This window comes from Microcaecilia unicolor, chromosome 1 (assembly GCF_901765095.1).
Source record: "Microcaecilia unicolor chromosome 1, aMicUni1.1, whole genome shotgun sequence".
NCBI lineage: Eukaryota > Metazoa > Chordata > Amphibia > Gymnophiona > Siphonopidae > Microcaecilia > Microcaecilia unicolor.
The window spans coordinates 644553868-644576025 of record NC_044031.1 but is presented as its reverse complement, the minus strand read 5'-3'; the positions used below and the strand labels follow the sequence as shown (position 1 = coordinate 644576025).

Genomic DNA, 22158 nt, shown 5'->3' with positions numbered 1-22158 from the left:
GTGGTAAATTAGCTGGGAAATGAGTAATCCTGGATGCTTCTGGATGCTTCTTTAATTGTAGCTAATTCCTTCTTGAGTATGTTGATCTCTTCTTTCAAGGCTGACATTTGGAGACAGATAGGACAAGCTCTAAGGTTCCAGATAGTTTGCCTTAGGATTAAAGCAGAACATGTATTGCACTGAATGAAGGTCATAATGATGTGATTCACAAGTGAGAAAAGGTGAAGCATGACAGGGAGTAACAAGAATTAGGATTGACCAACTAAGTGTAATGAAGATACTTGTCCCTTGATTGCTCTATATAAAGGGAGTTTACCTAGGGGTGGGTGGGACTAGGACACAGGTAACCTCAGTTACCAATCAAACCAAGTCTGAAAATGCCCAGCGTAGCTCACAAGGTAAACTTAAGACCTCTGGTCTGACCTAGTATGGTTCTTCTTATGTTCTTGTACTTTTTATTTCAAAGGTTTTTGGGAGAGTGGTTTTGGGGCAATTATTAGATTTTTTTTTTAATGCAATTATCAAGCAAAAGTGGCATCTAGACTTACATCCCATTTACACTCATCAGAAGCACCAATAATTGGCAGCGATGCTCATAGCTGCACTAGGCATTATTCTGTAAGGCAGCCTTTATGTGCTATAATGCAGTACTTGAAGGGGGATGTACATGTGGGTGGAGTGACACACTCACATTACAGAATACTATTATTTACGCACAATGCATGGCACACTTAGGCACACCCATTTACACAATGACAACCTGGCAAAAACTGTCATGTCTTTATTTCAACATGCCACAATGACTTCACAGCAGTATTCTGTGACAGCTTAGGCACCACCCAAATGCTGTTATAGAATTTGGCACCTAAATCGAGGTACCAATTTATTCAATTAGCTCCATGATGCTTATATCCAAAGCAGTCAGGATTCCATGCAGGTAATCCCACAGGATCTGCAACAGGCCCACCCATTCTTGGCTCAGGCCCACCCTGTTTGGTCCCCCCAAAACAGTTCAGCAGTGGCTGCCTTGCTTCCCTCTCTCCCACATCTGGATCCAGCATTTGCCCCTGCCCATCCACAGCCTGGCAACTTCCCCTCTCTCTGAACCTCCCCCTTCCTGGTGTAACTCATCACTTTTGCGGGTGGTAGCAACCACACACAACCGCTGCCTACACCAGCCTCGCAGGCTTCCTTCTGCCACATTCTGTCCTCAGTGATGTCATTTCCTGTTTCCTGACTGGCACAGGGAAGCCTGTGAGACTGGTGCAGGCAGCAGATGTGTGTTGCTGCTGCTGCCCATGAAGGAACTGAGGTACACTGGAGTGGGGGGGGGGGGGGAGTTGCCAGGCTGAAGGCTGGGGGCAAATGCTGGATCCGGGAGCACAGGAGAGGGAGAGATATGCAGGACAAAACATTGGAGGGAGGGGGAGCAGTTTTGGAAGGCCAACCCAACTTAACTGTGGGCCTACCCCAAATGACTGGTCTGGATATGCCACTGCTGCACATGTAGCTTTAATAAATAAAATTCATGTTAAGACTCTGGTAGAGCTGCTCTGTTGGTCGTGTTAGATTTGAGTTCTGCATTTGATTTTATAGATTTCTGTTTTGTTGCATACTTATTTTCATGAGCTTGGGTTTAGGGGAATTGTTTTTTTTTTTTTTTTTTTTTTTGGTGATTCTATTCTTATTCAGAAAACCCTTGCTTTTAGGCAGAACACTCAGTTGTCCTCTTCATGATAGGTTCATCAATAAAGCAGAAATAGCAATTTTGTCCCTATGGCAGTGTGGCTCGCGGCTGACTGCAGGACCTCATAGAAATGTGTCACACACACACATTGCAGGTAAAAAGCCAAAAGTACTTTAATTATGTACACCAAAAAAGCTATAATTAGCTCTGTTACTTCTTAGTTCTTTAAGTCTGTCTGTCTGTCTCTGTCTCTCTCAATAAAGCCCAAATCAGTATTCTTCATGGGGCTGGCTCCTAGCCAGGCCCAAACAGTGTGGCAACTAATGCCGTCTCAAGTCCCTCCTGGATACAAATATTTTGTGAATGTTTTGCAAGGTTCTTGCCTGCCTTGGCAGTCTTCTTTCCACACATACCGTATTACCAACTCCTGGAGGCTGGCTTTACTTTCAGTTTCCCATCCCAGGGAAACAAACTCAGGCTGCTACTCTCTGTATTGGTTGCTGGGAGGTCCTCTCTCAGGGCTGCTCCCTTGAGACTCTTGTATCAGAAAACAACAAGACCAGGAATCTGCCAAATCCAACATGGAAAATATAAAACCAGAACCAGCTGGTGTGAACTGCATACTTAAGTCTGGTCCTGGAGCTTGTAGCTCAGTGTAAAACACCAGCTGGTTCATACTGCCCCTGATGCTGCCAGTATTTGTTTGCAAAACATGGCTATGTCAGGCACAGATGTTTATTCACCTGGGAGCATTTTCACTTCACTAAAGACTACCTTTTTATATGATCTGCCTCCTGGTTTTATATTTCCCTTGAGACTCTTGACTGGAGTCTCTCTCACTGCTCCCTTGGAGACCTCTTGCCTCGCTTGCTCGGGGCCTCTCTGATCTGTTCTACCTCAGGGCAGTTAACCACCTCCTTGCTGGAGCCCAGCCCCTCTGACTGAGTAGGTGTAACTCCATCCACCCTAGGATGGCTCACTCTCAGTGAGTGAGTGATCCTATGGGAACCCAGCCATGTACCACTCACTCCCTCACAGTACCCTATAGTTTTTAATTTGTTTGTTGCTCCTCTTGCTATCGGGGCAGACTGACAGTAGTCGGGGCCCCCAGGTAGTAAGGGTCATTGGGCCACCCTTGGTCTCTGCCTGCCGCTCCACCGCTGCCTCCCTCCTGCACATCACAGCCCCCACCGCCGCACTTGCTGCCCCCTCTCACACACTACAGACCCCGGCAAGTAGATCCTACCTTGAAGGGCCCTAGTGGTCTAGTGGCTTCTTCGGGGGCAGGAAAGAATCCCAATCTTTCCTGCCCGCTGCCGCTAACTACTCTGCCTGTGTCTGACACTGCGGGCCTACAGCCGCTGTGTTTTCAAAATGGCTGCTGAGACTTGCTGCGGTAGTCTTGCGGGTCTCGGCAGCCATTTTTACAACACAGTGGCGCCAAGCACAGGCAGAGTAGTGGCAGCGGGCAGATAAGAGTGGGATTCTTTCCTGCCCCCACAAAGGCCACTAGACCACCAGGGCCTTGCAAGGTAGGACCATGGGGAGGGCTGCAGTGTGTGGCAGCAGGTAAATGGACAGACCCTCTGGGCCCTCAGGCACTGCCCAGTTACCTGAATGGTCAGTCTGCCCCTTCTTGCTACCCTGGTTTACAGTTTAAGAGTGACAGCTTTCTTGTACACCAATGATGTACAACTTGTGGCCTTTACAGATTCAAGTTGTTCCAAATTACAGTATATGTGCTGTACATATGTCTGATCATATTGGCTCAATGGCTATCCCAGTTTAGATTGAAGCTCAGCCTGGGCAAGTCAGAGTCTATTAGGTTCACCAAGAGAGTTTGGTTATTAAATCCTTCTCTGTATATTTGTGATGTGATTATTTCAAAGACTCAGCTGTCTCTCTGCATTTAGATTCTGCTCTTTCATTCAACCAACAGATTTTCACTCATCTTTTGTGGCTTGAGTAGGATTCATTCTGTTTAGCATTTCTTAGAGGATAAGGATGTTCAAATTTTGATGTATGATTTGATCCTTTGTAGGTTGGACTACTATAATAGCTTTAATAATGGGCTAAAATCATCTGCCCTTAGGAGATTACCGTAAGTTCACAATACAACAGTGAGGCTGTCAATGTAGAGCCTAAGCTACCAAACTCCGTAAACCCTAGTTATGTATTAATTTTTGCCATATATGGACTTGTAATTTGCACATCCATGCTTATCAATATTGATGGATTAGTCTATTGTATAATCCTGTCCTCTGACAATTACACTTAATAGTAGTACTTTGCTTTTTAAATCATTTGATGACTTATTTCGATTTGAACTCACAACTGACTTACTGATTTTGATTTCAAATTCATTTTGTAGTTAGTGATTTTGATTCTGATTCGAAATCTTTGTCAAAATTATTTTACCCAACATTGCAGGTGTAAGTTAAAAATCCTGTTATTGACACACTGGGCATTTTAGTTGGGATTCCTGACTATTTGGCTGATCTGCTGATGCTGTTTCGGTTTAGTCAGGTGCTTCATTCTTCACAATAAGGTTAGTTAGTTCTTCCGTCTAGAATTTATCTTGAAGGTATGCAACACTATGATTTTTTCTTATTTTGGCCCGCCTGTGTAGAATTTGCTCTTTGAAAGGCATCTTTGAAGATTTAGAGGCCATTCTACTAAGCGGCGATAAACACTAATGCATGCTTATCACACGCTAAAAAGGCACTTGTACTGCAGTAGTCTGCAATTGGTGCGCGCCAATCCCACTCTAAAATTATAAAATATTTTTTAGCGTAGAGGATGTGTTTGGAGGCAGAAAGTAGGCATGCCCTGTGCTAATTGCGAAGCACAGGTAAATTGCGGTGCCCTGCCTGATTAGTGCGGGGTTAGTGCAGGAGCCATTACCACCTAGTAAATAGGTGACGATAAGGGCTCATGTGCTAATGGCCACGCGCTAATTGGGAAATTAGCATGTGGCCATGAATAAAAAAATAGAAGTTGCCGCCATTTTACTGCTGGCCTCAGCGTGCGGGAAGCCCACATGCTAAAAATAGCACAGGGCACTTTTTAGCACTGCTTATTAAAAGGGCCCCTTAGTTATTTGGCAGATTTTTGACCTGGACTAATTATGGTTTTAAAAAATTATGTTTGGACCAGAGAGAGCAGTGGTTTCTTGGTGGGTTTGCTGCTAAACAGAGCATGCTATTATAGGTCTGTGTTTTATTTTTTAGGTCTGTGTGTTGCCTTATATTTTACTGATTTTGTTTTATTACTATTGACTTTGTTTTAGTATATGTTTTGATTTTGTGCTTTGTTATATGTTTTTATATTATATATTTGCTTTATGAAATGTATACGTTTTTTATTGCACACCGCTCTGGTGTGATTTGTGAAAGGTGATTAATCTAATCAAATAAACATAAACATAAGCTGGGATTTCCATCATAGTAAAAAAATCTTTGAAGGAGAAGAAAAAAATAAATATGTAATAATACATACAATTAGCCTCTGCACACTCTTCTGACATTTGTTTTCCTTCCCATAGCCCGGATCCCAGCGGCTTACAGTAAAATTACAGCGTAAGCATGAATAGAAAACATAGTCATAATTTGCTGGAGACCACCTCAGTTCCTTATAACAGAAGTTGATCCCAGCAATGGCCATTCCAGCACTGACCAGGTTCATCAATAAAGCCAACAATATCTACAGGAAGAGTAAAGCAGAAAAGAAATCTAATTTACTTTTAGCATCAAAGGAAACAACCATATTTAAGAATCAAACATACATATATACAAGCACATACAGAATAAATGAAACTAAGTGAACATCACCTAAATTTTCTTCCACCAGCATAATTATTCAACCTCACCTGACAGTACTTCATACCACTCTACATATCCCATTACTCTCTACAGCTCTGATATTCACTCCCAGTCCTCCAGTCCAGAGCTGTCTCTGGGTCAGGTTTTCAGGATATGCCTAATGAATATGCATGAGAGAGATTTGTATACCTACTGTCATCACTGTATGTAAATTTCTCTCATGCACATTCATTAGGCAAGACTTAACAATTTTGGAAGCTGAAATGGCAAGTGGGAAAATCAATTCGAGCAATAAACATCAAAGAGCTTTGGAGTCTTTGTCATCTGATTCTACTATTAAAATTTGCAGAGCTGGGCATAGTAGTTTGGGACATGAGCGCATATAAGACAGAAGCATATAACCAATTGATGGGATTCATCTTTTTACAGGCAACTGAGTGAAGACCCAACCACATATATACAGAAGTCACTATTTCAGGTGTTAACTAGTGACAATTGGGAAGGTACCATCTTGTACCAAGAATTTAAATTTCTGTATAATGAACATCCAGTTGTACCATAGGAGCCAACTTTTCAAAATGATTGGGGGTGCTGAAATTTTTTTTTACAGGTGGTGCATTCCCCACCGCACCCCCGCCCCCTCTCCTCCCCCCTCCCCCCACATTCCAGCCCCCCCCCCCCTCCCAGTTCCAGGCTCCCTCCTGAGAAAGCACTGCAATTTCCAGCCTCACCAGCACCACAGGGATATGGGTTCTGTGAAATTATTGGGTTCAAATGCTCACACTGGATTATGAATCAGCAAACATACTATTATTCTTTTATAATAAATTCACCAATAACCACCTTTGTACAAGCTAATTAGACTAGGGGGCCCTTCTACTGAACTACATTAAGCTTTAGGCTTAACACACTGTAATGCAGATTTATATGTCTACACACCTAAATAAATAACCTTACCTACGTCATCTGGGGCTGGGCTGGCACCTTTCCCTGTACCTCGTCCTCTCTGGCTCACTCTCAGTCTCTGCCCTTCAATCCGGACCGCTAGTAAGCACACCACTGACCACACAGCAGCTGCCTTCGTGCTCCCGAGCTCTCCCTCTGCTGTCTGCAGGCTGCAGCATCCCGCGATTCCCGCTTATGCGGGACAGGAAGTTGAACAATGAAGCTGTGCAGGGCGGGCCATGGCAGGGAGCATCAGGGACTGGAGCGAGAGCCGGCCCGGGACTCGGGAGAGACAGGACAGGAGGACCGAGGACATGGTCACGCGCGGTGCCATCGGCCCACCCCACCACTGCCTAAGTTCGGGCTTCTTCGGCTTCGCGACAGTGGCTCCGCTTCGGGACCGGAAGCTCCTCTGTGCTCTGCCTCTCTGTTGCAGCATGGTGATGATTGATTGATCATCCCGCCTTTGCGGAACCGTAAAGAGCAGAGCCAGAGGGAAAGCTTCCGATGGCGAACGAAGGCAGTGTCTGCACACGGAGAGTCAGTCCGGAGCATTGAAGGAAGGAGCCAGGTAGGAGGCGGAGCGAGTGGGTGGACGGACAGCACAGACAGCGGTGCAGCCAGCAGGGCAAGGAGTCAGGAGTCGGAACAGACAGTGCAGGGAGGGAGCGGTCACGTCACCGTCGTCACGTAGCCACTGCCAAATTATTGGGGGTGCTTGAGCACCCACAGCACCCACGGAGTCGGCGCCTATGAGTTGTACCATATATTTCTTTTATTCCTAAAGTCCACAAGTCTTTCACAAGACCCCCGGGACACCCAGTAGTATCAGGAAGGGGTTCCATTTTGGAACCCCTGTTAAAATTTTTAGATTCTTTTTTGCAATCATTGGTGCCACAGATGGAGTCATATTTACATGATGCTATGCATTTGATTCAAATTTTGCCTATGGAAGAACCAACTATTTTAGTCACTTTTGACATAACAGCACTTTATTCCAATGTTCCACAAGATCATGCATTAATACTGATTGACGAGCTTTTGCAAAAGATGGATTTATCTTCTGCCAAAATTTATCTCCTTAATACTTTGGCCAAGATGGTTATTCAGAACAATTATTTTATTTTTGATGATAAATATTTTTTACAAATCAAAGGAGTCACCATGGGTGCTGCGATAGCGCCGTCCATAGAATGTCTTTATATGGAGCAGTTTGAAGAGAAATTAATTTATTCATCTCAATATAGATCAAATATAATTTTGTGGAAACACTTCATAGACAATGTCTTTTTGATTTGGAGAGGGGGAAATTCATCTTTGCAACATTTTATGATTTATATTAATCAGTGCAATCCCATATTCAATTCTTATCAACAATCGGGGGCCAAGTGATTGACTTTTTGGATATTCAAATCAAACTGATCAATGGTGAATTTGAGACGTCTATTTCATAGTAATCATCTGCACCGTTCAAAGGTGGGAATACCCATAGGCCAATTCCTTCAGTTACAGAGGATTCGTTCTTTGGTACAAGAATTCATACAACTAGCTGGAGATATGAGTGCTCATGTCATAACATGTGGATATCCTCATAATATACAGTGGGGGAAATAAGTATTTGATCCCTTGCTGATTTTGTAAGTTTGCCCACTGACAAAGACATGAGCAGCCCATAATTGAAGGGTAGGTTATTGGTAACAGTGAGAGATAGCACATCACAAATTAAATCCGGAAAATCACATTGTGGAAAGTATATGAATTTATTTGCATTCTGCAGAGGGAAATAAGTATTTGATCCCCCACCAACCAGTAAGAGATCTGGCCCCTACAGACCAGGTAGATGCTCCAAATCAACTCGTTACCTGCATGACAGACAGCTGTCGGCAATGGTCACCTGTATGAAAGACACCTGTCCACAGACTCAGTGAATCAGTCAGACTCTAACCTCTACAAAATGGCCAAGAGCAAGGAGCTGTCTAAGGATGTCAGGGACAAGATCATACACCTGCACAAGGCTGGAATGGGCTACAAAACCATCAGTAAGACGCTGGGCGAGAAGGAGACAACTGTTGGTGCCATAGTAAGAAAATGGAAGAAGTACAAAATGACTGTCAATCGACAAAGATCTGGGGCTCCACGCAAAATCTCACCTCGTGGGGTATCCTTGATCATGAGGAAGGTTAGAAATCAGCCTACAACTACAAGGGGGGAACTTGTCAATGATCTCAAGGCAGCTGGGACCACTGTCACCACGAAAACCATTGGTAACACATTACGACATAACGGATTGCAATCCTGCAGTGCCCGCAAGGTCCCCCTGCTCCGGAAGGCACATGTGACGGCCCGTCTGAAGTTTGCCAGTGAACACCTGGATGATGCCGAGAGTGATTGGGAGAAGGTGCTGTGGTCAGATGAGACAAAAATTGAGCTCTTTGGCATGAACTCAACTCGCCGTGTTTGGAGGAAGAGAAATGCTGCCTATGACCCAAAGAACACCGTCCCCACTGTCAAGCATGGAGGTGGAAATGTTATGTTTTGGGGGTGTTTCTCTGCTAAGGGCACAGGACTACTTCACCGCATCAATGGGAGAATGGATGGGGCCATGTACCGTACAATTCTGAGTGACAACCTCCTTCCCTCCGCCAGGGCCTTAAAAATGGGTCGTGGCTGGGTCTTCCAGCACGACAATGACCCAAAACATACAGCCAAGGCAACAAAGGAGTGGCTCAGGAAGAAGCACATTAGGGTCATGGAGTGGCCTAGCCAGTCACCAGACCTTAATCCCATTGAAAACTTATGGAGGGAGCTGAAGCTGCGAGTTGCCAAGCGACAGCCCAGAACTCTTAATGATTTAGAGATGATCTGCAAAGAGGAGTGGACCAAAATTCCTCCTGACATGTGTGCAAACCTCATCATCAACTACAGAAGACGTCTGACCGCTGTGCTTGCCAACAAGGGTTTTGCCACCAAGTATTAGGTCTTGTTTGCCAGAGGGATTAAATACTTATTTCCCTCTGCAGAATGCAAATAAATTCATATACTTTCCACAATGTGATTTTCCGGATTTAATTTGTGATGTGCTATCTCTCACTATTACCAATAACCTACCCTTCAATTATGGGCTGCTCATGTCTTTGTCAGTGGGCAAACTTACAAAATCAGCAAGGGATCAAATACTTATTTCCCCCACTGTAGTTTAAAAAGTTTATAAAAGGGCACTCCACGCCATTCAAAGTTTATTGTTACATTCCATTAATAAAACTAAAGCTACACTGCTGGTATATGTAATTCCCTATTCAATACAGGCTGTTAAAGTGAAGAAAATTATTCATAAACATTGGCACATTTTGAACTATCACTCAGAATTCCAGCAACACCCTATAGTAGCTTTCTGTAGAGCTAATAACTCGGGATAATTGGTAGCCGGGAGAAAGACACCACAATTTGCATCTGACCTTGCAGCGGGCCATAGTAGTTATGGGCATTGCATTTACTGTAAATATCCAGCAATTTCTTCATCCCACTCTGGGATTTACATTTCAGTTACATTTTCAAACCACTTGTGAAACATCACAGATGGTGTTTGTAATTGCATGTCCTTGTAGAAAGTTATACATCAGACATATGATTTGTAAATTAAAATATAGAATTGCACAACATTTAAGTAACATTCATTTAAATCAAAGAGATGCCCCCTGGGGTAACATTGGGGGGGTAGCCCAACATACAGCTTCAGATTTACGATTTGCTGCACTTCTACGTGTGGAATTGCCCAGAGAAGGAAATGTAACACGATTTTATACATTTGAGAACCGAGATTAATTTATTGATGAAATACTGTGCAACCAGATGGTTTAAATCAGGAGGCCAAGTGGCTTCTGCCTGTTTAAAGTTTGAAACTTGGATCCACCTATAACATCTTACAGTTTTAGATGACATGGGAAGGAGTGTCCCTCATTTACATGCTAGTGGTTTGGAAAGCTAGAAATGTTTCTAAGTAAATTTAGACAGCATTGATTATATATTCATTTATGTGTTTAGTATTATACACAGGTTTTTTTTTTTATTAAGTTCATATTTTTTTCAGGTTTATCTCCCTGAGAAACCTTTTCCCATGAAACACAGCTTGTGTTGGAGATAAGGGAGTTATTTAACAGCGGTTTTTAACAAACACAGCAGGGGCGTAGCCAGACACTCAATTTTGGGTGGGCCTGGGCCCAAGATGGGTGGGCAGAAGAACTCCACCCTATCCCACAGTGATTTGGTCTCTCCCTCTCTTGCCTGCATGCCATATGGTCTCTCAAACATCCCCCCTCCCCCGCATACCTTTTAAATAGCAGATTTTCACCAGAGCGAGCAGAAACTAATACACATTGCTCATGTTGGCCCCATAGCCTTCCCTCTGATGCAACTTCCTGTTTCTGCATAGGTGGGAATACATCAGAGGAAAGGCTGTGGGTAAGTGCACAGTATGTATCAGTCGCTGCTCGATACAGGCAAAGATCTGCTATTTACAAGGTATGCAGGAGGGACAGTTGTTGGGAGTTTTCAGCTGCTGTGGCTTGGGGATCCCTGCCTGCCAAATCATAGATGTGCTGCTACTGGGTGGGCCTGAGCCCAAAGAGGGTGGGCCTGGGCCCACCTGAGCCCACCCTTGGCTACGCCACTGAAACACAGGAGAACTACAGAAGCCTACCTAGCGTTCAGAATGCTATGAACATTTGGATGCATGGCTTATATATTATATTGATATCTGTGGATCATCACAAGATAAGTTTGAATTTGAATTTTCAATATAACTGTTTTTGACAACTTTGGAACTTTAAACAATTGTTTTTGATAGCATAGAGACTTTTCACCATTTGCAATTTATATCATATGCAGTGGACTTTTTCCTACATGTGCGATGATGGGATGGCAGTTGGCTCTCTCTTTAGAGCACCTTGGGCTGAGCACAGAACTTATACTTTAAAAAATATTTTTTTTTTGGTGAATAATATATAGCTTTTGTCAATGTATCTGATGTGCCTTTAGTTTTTTCAAATTAATGTATATTCATTAGGGATATCCTTAAAACCTGACCTATTGGTGATCCTTGAGGACTGGGAGTGAATATCATTACTATATAGTTACAGCTTTAGCTAACAGTGCCTCATACCCACAACTTATTTCCAGAGACCCTGCCATTTCAGTCATATCTGACACTGCCTCACACTCACATTCTCTATACCGATACACTTTACAGTTGTAGCCTCACTCAACACTGCCTCACACTTGAAATTATAGAGATATTGGATAATATGTGATGAATACCTACCCAGCAGCGGGTTGGGAATTTCTCATTGATTATAGAAACGACTCCAGACACAAGGAACTGTGAAAAGAAACCAGATGTAATCATGTGCTTTACAAAGTCTATTCCATATTTTCACCTTCCCCTTTTCCTCTCCTGTTAACCTCAGACTTTCAGACTTTAAGTCTGATTGTTCTTTTAACATATCTGGCATAAAATGGCACAAACTCTGTAGTATATTCCATAAAATGGCAGAGAATTTTGTGGAAGGCTTGAGTGCTATCATGAAAATAACAATGGGTACCCCAAAGACCTAAACCACAAGACATCACAAGCAGAAATGCAAGTGCTCTCCAAAACCTGTGGAGAAAGGGTGGACTTCATACACATCTTGATTCTGGTGTACCAACTGCTCTAGGTCAGCCTTCTGTGAGACGGAAAGTTGGTCACCAAATGGAACTTGCAGGGGCCTGGATTTGGTTGGAACCTGTGACCCAAAGTCATCCTTCTGGACCAAAGCAGCAGTCACAGGGACCAACCTCTTTAGCAAATTGATATGTAAAATTTTCGTCTTGTCCCTCTTGTCTGGTTGGGCCACCTTGTAGTTAACCGGCCCTGTCCTCTCCACAATTTCATCGGGTCCTTGCCACTTATATAATAGTTTGCTTTCTGAGGAGGGTTCGGCCACTTCTAAAGCACTCCCTGAGTCAATTTAGGGTTCCACCTCACCCACTGATTCATAGGCAGGGGTAACCCTTCAAAGAACTGCTCCAGGGGGATGACTCTTGCAATCTCCGGGCCCGTCTTTTCTTCTGGTTGCAGCCATCTCCAGGCCACCTCCTTGAGTTGGTAGAAGAAACTCCAGGGGTTTTCTTTAAGTTATGGAGACCCCTTGTTGAAATGCTGCCAGTAGGCCTCTTGGGTGCAGCCCACCCTCTCCAAAATGGTGGCTTTTACTTCTGCATAGGTGGCCGTCCCACCGCAATTGACATCAGAATTCCCTAGATAAGCTGTCCTTGATGCTTCTGACCAACCAGCAAGGCAGGAGGTTCTTTTGAAATTAGTCAGGAAATAGTTGAAGTCATCCTTTGGTACCATCTTTAGTAACAGCAGAACCAGAGGATGCAACCTGGGAGACTGCAAAGCTTGTGTCACCTGAGTTAGGGAGCCCTACTGAGCTTCTAGAGATCTGTGGGAGGCTTGCTGGTGCTCTCATTGCCTCTACACTACTTGGCTGACCTTCCACTAAGGCCTGGAGTAGCCTTGCCCAGAAACACACACTGCATGAAGGAAACAAAAATAAAACCTGCCTGTCCAGTGTTAACTATACATCCCCCAATAACTAGGGCAGGACTAACCCCTTTTGTCCAATGCCCCTGCGTGGTATCTTCAATAGACCCAGAGACCCAGAAGTCAAGGATCTAGCTTTCTCGGGCAGGATAAGCTTGAAATCCCACTGCTGCCATAACATGTGACACTGTGAGTGAGGGTTGAGGGCAAGTCTTCAAAATAACACAGCTGGACAAGGTTGTAAAATAAGGCAAGCACTTTATTCACTTAGTCCTGAGGCCTGTTATTCACAGAGCCAGGTGAAGTCTATTTAATTCTATGAGAAGTCCGTTTCAGTCTCAACATGGGTCTATGGCTGACAGGGCCTAAACCATAGTCTGTGGCATGTGACTGCCATGTTCCAAACACAATCTGTAAGCTGGTCTCTCTAGGCTTCCTTGTCTGGCTCCAGCCAGACCTCAGAACAAGGCTTCCAAGTTTTCAAATCAAAAGGTTGGCTTACCTCAGACAGGTCACAGTAGCTAAATGTATGTTATACAGTTGTATGCTGGGGCTTCAGTTCTTCCTTCCCTGGGCCTGCTTAATCCCACTCTGGTCCTGCCTTTTATACTTCCTGGTTCCTGTCCTTTCAGCTCCACCCCTCCTATTTCACTTCCTCCCTAGGCAGGACTAATGGTTCTAAGGTGGCTCAGACTACTTGAGCAACTATTCTTAAGGGTGAGGGACAGTGTTCTTTAAATCCCCTTGTATGTAAATCAAGATTGAGCTTTAAAAAACAGCTAAAGACATCTATCTATGCAGGCTTTTCATGTAGTTTGATATTAGATGGGTGGCACATGGAAAGAAGAACTGTTAGGCTGTATTTTTGCAAGTTAAGTATCAACTGTATATTGTATTGAGAGTTTGATGTTAAGGTGATGTTTCTTATTTTGTTTTATTTACTGACATATTTTATTATGTATGTTTTTATTATTTATTATTTATTTATTGCATTTGTATCCCACATTTTCCCACCTCTTTGCAGGCTCAATGTGGCTTACAATACATCATGAATAGTGGAAATATAATAGAAAAATAGGCATTGAGTGTTACAGAAAAGTTTTGGCAATATGATAATGATAAGACATGATAGTAGTATAACAAGCAGATATTATAAGACATTTCTAACTACGTGTGGAGGATTTATGTATATTGACATTGGTTGATCTTTGTGGTAAGCCTTGCTGAAGAGATGGGTCTTCAGTAGTTTGCGGAAGTTCGTAGGTCATTTTAAAGTTGTGCGGCAGTGCGTTCCATAACTGTGTGCTTAAGTAGGTGAAGTTTGACGCGTGCATTACTTTGTATTTTGGACCTTTGTAGTTAGAGAAGTGCAGATCAAGGACTGTGCGGGATGATCTTTTGGCATTCCTGGGTGGTAAGTCTATCAGGTCTGACATGTAGGCTGGTGCATGTCCATGAATGATTTTGTGAACTAGGGAGCAAATTTTGAACGTGATGCATTCTTTGAGTGGGAGCCAGTGTAGTTTTTCCGAATATTTTGTTTTGCCGAATATGAGTCTAGCTGCAGTGTTCTGGGCTGTCTGAAGTTTCTTGATTATTTGCTCTTTACAGCCGGCATAGAGTGCGTTGCAGTAATCTAGATGACTGAGCACCATTGATTGTACCTGATTACGGAAAACATTCCTTGGGAAGAAAGGCCTTACTCTTTTTAATTTCCACATTGAGTGGAACATCTTCTTGGTTGTGATTTTCGCATGGCTTTCGAGTGTTAGGTGTCAATCGATGGTAACTCCAAGAATTTTTAGGGTGTCCGAAATAGGAAGGATCAGATTTGGTGTGTTAATGGCTGTGAATTTGTTCTTGTTATGTTGAGATGTGAGTATTAGGCATTGTTTTTTTTTTGCATTAAGTTTCAATCTAAAAGCATCCACCCATGAATGCATAATATGGAGACTTTGGTTGATGTCGTTGGAAATTTCCTTTAAATCTTGTTTAAATGGGATGTAAATCGTTACGTCGTCTGCGTATATGTATGGGTTAAGGTTTTGGTTTGATAGTAGTTTGGCTAAGGGTATCATCATTAAGTTGAATAGGGTCGGCGATAGGGGAGATCCCTGTGGGACTCCGCATTCAGGTATCCATGTGGCTGAAGTAGTCGAGTTGGATGTCACTTGATATGATCGTGTGGTTAGGAATCCCTTGAACCAATTGAGAACATTGCCTCCAATTCCGAAGTATTCAAGGATATGTAGTAATATTCCATGATCAACCATGTTGAAAGCGCTTGACATGTCGAATTGTAGAAGTAGTATGTTCTTTCCTGTTGCGATCGTTTGTTTGAATTTAGTCATGTTGTTGTTGTAATCTGCATAGGATTTATGCAGGCTAGAAATTTTAAAATCAATAAATAGATGTCTACCAGTTCCACTCTACAAAATCTTGAGTGGAGTGGAACAGGTAAAGGCAAATCGTTTGTTTATTCTTTCATAAAGTACCAAGATTAGGGGATACTCCATGAAGTTATAAAGTAATATATTTTAAAACAAACAGGAGAAAATATGTTTTCACTCAACACTATATATAAGCTCTGGAACTTGTTGCTAGAGGATGTGGTAAAAACAGTTAATGTAGCTGTGTTTAATAAAGGTTTGGATAACAAATTTTGGAGGTAAAGTCTAATACACATAGACCTGGAGAAAGCCACTGCTTGTCCCTAGGAGTTGGTAGCATGGAATTTTGCAGCCTTTTGGGATTCTGCCAGGTCCTTGTGATATGGTTTGGCCACTGTTGGAAACAGGATGCTGGGCTTGATGGACCTATATAGCAAATACTATAGTATGTTCTTATATAAGAACTTCCACAGTCATCAGCACTGGCTTACTAATGGAAGGAACAAACTTGCTCACTGCAGTGCCAAAAAGATCTGCAGCCTCCACTATCTGTCGGACAGTCCCAGACTCTAACCTTTCCACTGCTGGAGCCACTCTTTCTCTGCTGGTGCTCCCACTACTTGGTTGTTGGCCAGATTGCAGGTCTTGTGGCATAAGCTTCACCTCCTCCAATGCTGTTGATTTCAAGGAGATGGACTACTCTTGCCCTACCTCAGCACTGACGTCATCAGTATAGCATATGTTAGCATTCGGCCAAATACAAATACTGAATACAAATAATGGGCATTGACATTTAACATAACAAATAATAAAAGAAGCAATGTGAAATCAGAGATCAAACCCCCGATATACAGCCGGTGGCAGGCAATGTGGTTAGCTACCTCCACCAGTGCTGACCTCGGATGTTCAATGCCAGGCCATTTCTGGTGAGCAGCATTGAATATCCAGGGTTATTTTGGCCAGCTCCCCTCCCATGTACCCATTCCAACCTCCCCCCCCAGCCCCTGGGCCTTCCAGCCACCTCTGAGACTTACATGTAAGTTTGACCCCCCCCTATCTGTAATACCTCTGAATTACTGCTAGGGGTCATCATCACCCTTTTGACATCTGGAGCCAGACAGGGTGGGAGTGGAGGAGGACTTCTCCCACCCTGACCTCTGGGTAAGTCTTGAAGAAGGCTGGAGGGTTCATGGAGATAGGGAGAGTTTGAGTTTGGGTATATGGGAGGGGATTTGCACTGGGGGTGGAGGGGTGAGGGGATGCCTGATCTGAGGATGAAGGAATCTGATTGGGTGTCTGTCACAGCTGGCCACAGCACTTTAGATCACCCTGCTCACCCAGGGGGCTGCTGGGGTGGATTCTGGACATCCCTGGGAGCAGGTATAAATCCCGACAATCTCAGGATGCATAGATGGGCCCTCCCCTTCTAAAATGTGGAATACGTGTCATTTTGGTCCCACCCTGGTCCTGTGTAAACCACACTCGCTTGCCATATACACATATTGCCACTTTAAAAGTTTAAATCACGTTTTGAACGTTTTTCACGAGTAGACAATTTTATGCAGAATCTAAATGTCTAAATTATGAATAGGGCTTCTAAAATAAGGGACATTTTGTAACATTTTCAAATGGTTTTGAGTGTCCAAACAGAAGGATGGAATAGAAAACCAATAAACAAAATGAAATAAATCTTCCTGTTGTCCTATTACAAAAAATTTGATTTTTGTCTTTTTACTCACCACACCTCCAGTCCAGAAAGCAAAGTCTCTTCTTACTAAATGTGAATTCCGATAATAGTTAGAATCACTTGCAGTGGCAAAACTTCCTCCACAAGCGATGCACAGAACTCCGAGGACCATCTGTACAGCCTGATATGAGACAAGAGCAAACAGGAGACCCAGAAAAATAAGATGATAGAAACAAGTAGCTGCAGTATAATATATATATTTTTATTTAGCTTATACCTTTTTAGTAATGGTTCAGGGTCGGTTACATTCTGGTACAATAGGTTTTTCTCTGTCCCTGGAGGACTCAGTAGAGCACTCTGTATGCTGTTCCATACTCTGGTTTTGATTTGCTTGGATGCCTTGTAGTTCTCCCTTCCTACCAGATACATCACCTTCAGCTTGTTTAAAACACTGCAGTAAGAATTCTTTATAATGCTAAGAAATGTGATCATAGAAACATAAGCCATATGGTCTTTATCTGTCTACATTTTTCTATCTACTCTGCTCAACCATGCTATCTACTGTCCCTATCACTCCCTTAAAGATCCTATGTACTTGTCCCAAACTCTCTTAAATTCATATACTGTTTAAGTCTCCAGCACTTCCACCGGGAGGCTGTTCCATGAATTCACCACCCTTTTTCTGAAGTATTTCCTCAGGTTTCTTCTGAGTCTATCCCCTTTCACCTTCATCCCCCTCGTTCCAGAGTTTCCTTTCAATTGAAAGAGACTCACCTCCTGTGCATTTATGCCATGGAGGTCTTTAAATGTCTCTATCATATCTCCCCTCTCCTGCCTTTCTTCCAAAGAATACATATTGCGATCTTTACGTCTGTTCCCATGCACTTTATGACGAAGACCACAATGATCATTTATGTTTCCCAACTTTTTGAACAGCATTAGCTACCAGTCATATTCAGGATTTGTTTCAAATTGTTACTTCTGTCTCATGGTGCTTATTATTCCATGACTCCCACCTACCTAGCTACCCTTTTAACTCTGTATTATCCATCTCAAATGCTTAGATCTTCAAGCTCTAATTTCTTGGTAATTCCTCCAGTTTCCCACATAAGACGACAGCTCTCGTGAGATGGCTTTCTGCTGTGCTGCACCTTCTCTCTGGAATCGTTTCCCTCTGGATCTCCATTAGATATCAACCTGTCCTAAATTCAAGAGAGCAGTGGCTATTTTTCCTATGCGTCCTTGTGTTGCTTTTCAGTTGGTTTTCCTTTTTTTGTTACTATTGTTTATAAGGTTTATATTGGTGTCCAATTCTCCCCCCCCCCCCCCCCCCTCCTATTTTGTTTTCTTGTCCTGTTTTCTGTCTTTGCTTTTTATTTACTGGATTCTGTAAACCACTTTGATGTCCTCTGATAATTTGGCAGTGTAACAAATATACAAAATAAATAGCAGAATTAGAAAAGGTTCAACGAACAGTGACCAAAATGATAAAGGGGATGGAACTCCTCTCGTATGAGGAAAGGCTAAAGAGGTTAGGGCTCTTCAGCTTGGAAAAAGAGACGGATGAGGGGAGATATGATTGAGGTCTACAAAATCCTGAGTGGTGTAGAATGAGTAGAAGTAAATCAATTTTTTACTTGTTCCAAAAGTAGCAAGACTAGGGGGCACTCGAAGAAGTTACAAGGAAATACTTTTACAACAAATAGGAGGAAATATTTTTTCACTCAACAAATGGTTAAGCTCTGGAACTCTTTGCTGGAGGAGGTGGTAACAACAGTTAGCGTATCTGGGTTCAAAAAAGGTTTGGACAAATTCCTGGAGGAACAGTCCATAATCTGTTATTGAGACAGACATGGGAAGTAACTGGGATTTGTAGTATGGAATGTTGCCACGATTTGAATTTCTGCCAGGTACTTGTGACCTGGCTTGGCCACTGTTTGGAAAACAGGATACTGGGCTAGATAGACCATTGGTCTGACTCAGTATGGCTACTTTTATGTTCTTATGTAAATCCAAGTTTGTACCTAAGGAATTAGATGGTTAACCCCCTATTTCTATAAAATTATGCACATGAGTTACAGAATAAAGTCAGTTGATAATTGGTGTTAAGAAGCATTAATAAGCTATAATTGGCACTAATTGGCACATATAGTGCATAAATTGAAATTATATTCTGAAAACACAAAACTTGTATTTGTTAATTGCTCTTCTGAGCTTTTTTAGTAAATCATCAAGAATTTTATTTTTCATCTGTGATTAAATTTGCAGATGACACAAGACTATTCAAGGTTGTTAAAACACATGCGGACTGTGCAATAAGACCTTAGAAAATTGGAAGACTGGGCATCCAAATGGCAGATGAAATTTAATGTGGACAAATGCAAGGTGATGTACATTGGAAAGAATAATCTGAACCATAATTATCTGATGTTGGGGTCAATCTTGGGGGTCAGCACTCAAGAAAAAGATCTAGGTGTTTTTGTAGATAATACGCTGAAATCTTCTGCTCAATGTACGGCGGTGACTAAAAAAGCAAACAGGATGCTAGGAATTATTAGTAAAAGGGATGGTAAATAAGACTGAAAATACTATAATGCCTTTGTATCGCTCCATGGTGCATCTGCACCTTGAGTATTGCTTTCAGTTCTGGTTGCCATATCTAAAAAAAGATATAGCGGAATTAGAAAAGGTTCAAAGAAGAACAAACAAAATGATAGAGGGGATGGAACGCCTCTTATATGAGGAAAGTCTTAAGAGGTTAGGGCTCTTCAGCTTGGAAAGAGAGATGATGTGCAGAGCCCAAGAGACAGGCAGAGCTCCAGAGTGTCAATGCATGGATGAGGTGATTTTATTTTTTTGTTACATTTGTACCCTGCACTTTCCCACTCATGGCAGGCTCAATGTGGCTTACATGGGGCAATGGAGGGTTAAGTGACTTGCCCAGAGTCACAAGGAGCTGCCTGTGCCTGAAGTGGGAATTGAACTCAGTCCCTCAGTTCCCCAGGACCAAAGTCCACCACCCTAACCACTAGGCCACTCCTGTTAAAATGCAGGAGGATTGTGAAAAATTACAAGAGGACCTGATGAGACTGGGAGACTGGGCATCCAAATGGCAGATGATGTTTAATGTGAGCAAGTGCAAAGTCATGCATGAGTGAAAGAGGAACCTGAATTATAGCTACGTTATGCAAGGTTCCACATTAGGATTCATCAACTAGAAAAGAGATCTAGGTGTTATTGTTGATGATATGTTGAAACCCTCTGCTCAATGGGTGGCAGTGGCTAAGAAAGCAAATAGAATGTTTGGTATTATTAGGAAAGGAATGGAAAACAAAAATGAGGACATTATAATGCCTTTGTATTGCTCCATGGTGCGACCGCACCTCAAATATTGTGTGCAATTCTGGTCACTGTATCTCAAAGAAGATATAGTAGAATTAGAAAAGATACAGAGAAGGGCGACGAAAATGATAAAGGGGATGGGACGACTTCCCTATGATGAAAGACTGAAGTGGCTTGGGCTCTTCAACTTGGAGAAAAGATAGCTGTGGGGAGATCTGATAGAGGTCTATAAAATACTGAGTGGAGTGGAACGGGTAGACGTGAATAGCTTGTTTACTCTTTCCAAAAATAGTAGGACTAGAGGGCTTGCAATGAAGTTACAAAGTAGTAAATTTAAAACAAATCAGAGAAAATATTTTTTCACTCATTGTGTAATTAAACTCTGGAATTTGTTGCCAGAGAATGTGGTAAAAGCAGTTAGCTTAGCGGGGTTTTAAAAAGGTTTGGATAGCTTCCTAAAAGACAAGTCCATAAGCCATTATTAAAATGGACTTTGAAAATCCACTGCTTATTTCTGGGATAAGCAGCGTAAAATGCCAGGTACTTGTGACCTGGATTGGCCACTGTTGGAAATAGGATATTGGGCGGGAAGGACCTTCAGTCTGTCCCAGTATGGCAACACTTAAGTACTTATATATGTACTTATGTACTGTGTTTCACATTAGACCTAAGAGTCTTACACAAATTCCTTGGGAGGTAAATTTCATAATTGTTTCCTTAATCTGCTTAATCCCTTTCTATAAAGAGGAGACTGGCTATACTTCCTGGATTTAAATTATGTCAACCCCTCAGAGATACATCCAAACAACTAGAAGTGTCTTAGAATTGTAACAGGAAAACATCATCTCAAGTATAATGTTCTGCCTGTGACCTAGCCTCGGCAGCATAAATATTCTCAAAGGGGGTAATTCTAAAACTGGGTGCCTGATATAAGCCTATTCCAACATGTTGGGGGGGGGGTAGCTAGGGAGAGAGTGCGAGGGGAGTGTGAGGTGGACCTGTTGTGAGGGTTGAAGGTTGCTATTCTGTTGCAGTTGAGAAAATGTATTTTGTATTGTTTCACTCTAATAAAGTTTAAAATAAAGTGGGAAAAAAAAGAAAAATGCCAACCCTCTGTTATAGAATACTAGCATAACAGGTGATCTACATGTGTATAATTTAGGAATAAGCACTTACACCAGTCCTATGACCAGGGTAAATGTGCATACCTAAGCTCCAGAGATACAAGCATAGGCATCCCTACAGGATAGCCTATGGGGAAGCATGGGGTGGCAAGTGCCATCCCCACCAAAATAGCTTGCCAACCATTTCCCACCACAGTTTCAGTATATATGTTCTTTAGAAGGAGGAATAAGCTGAACAGGATGCATTGCTCCTTAGCCAGCATCCGCCCCTCCCCAGCATGTTCCGTCATCTTCATAGTACTGAAACTGTTCCCGGTGGACTAACTTCCAATATCCTGCAAGATGTTGAAAAAACTACATAGTGGTGCTCATCTCACGTGATCTCTCAAAAGCATTAGATACAGTGGACCACAATCTATTACTGATTACAATCTATTGGGATTAAGGACGAGGTCTATCAGTGATTTACATCTTATTTTCATGATAGAAAATTTGTAGTCCAATGGCAAAGTCAACAATCTCAATCTTAATCCTTAAATTGCGGAGTCCCTCAGAGAGTTTTATTCAATCCTTGGGTCT

General features: G+C 42.5%; 1 protein-coding gene across 4 annotated transcripts in view; it reads right to left on the bottom strand.

The window, feature by feature from the left end:
- Positions 1–22158, bottom strand: part of LOC115482321 (transmembrane protein 176B-like) — a 40145-nt gene that overhangs the window by 5496 nt on the left and 12491 nt on the right. For 2 of the 4 annotated variants that reach the window (XM_030222037.1, XM_030222038.1), the window contains 3 exons: positions 17166–17294; positions 11771–11827; positions 5186–5389 (listed from right to left, as the gene is read on the bottom strand). In XM_030222037.1, the coding sequence (XP_030077897.1) occupies positions 5186–5389; positions 11771–11827; positions 17166–17294 (390 nt within the window). The remainder of the gene's footprint in view (positions 1–5185; positions 5390–11770; positions 11828–17165; positions 17295–22158) is intronic. The other 2 variants (XM_030222049.1, XM_030222056.1) reach the window with 2 other exon arrangements.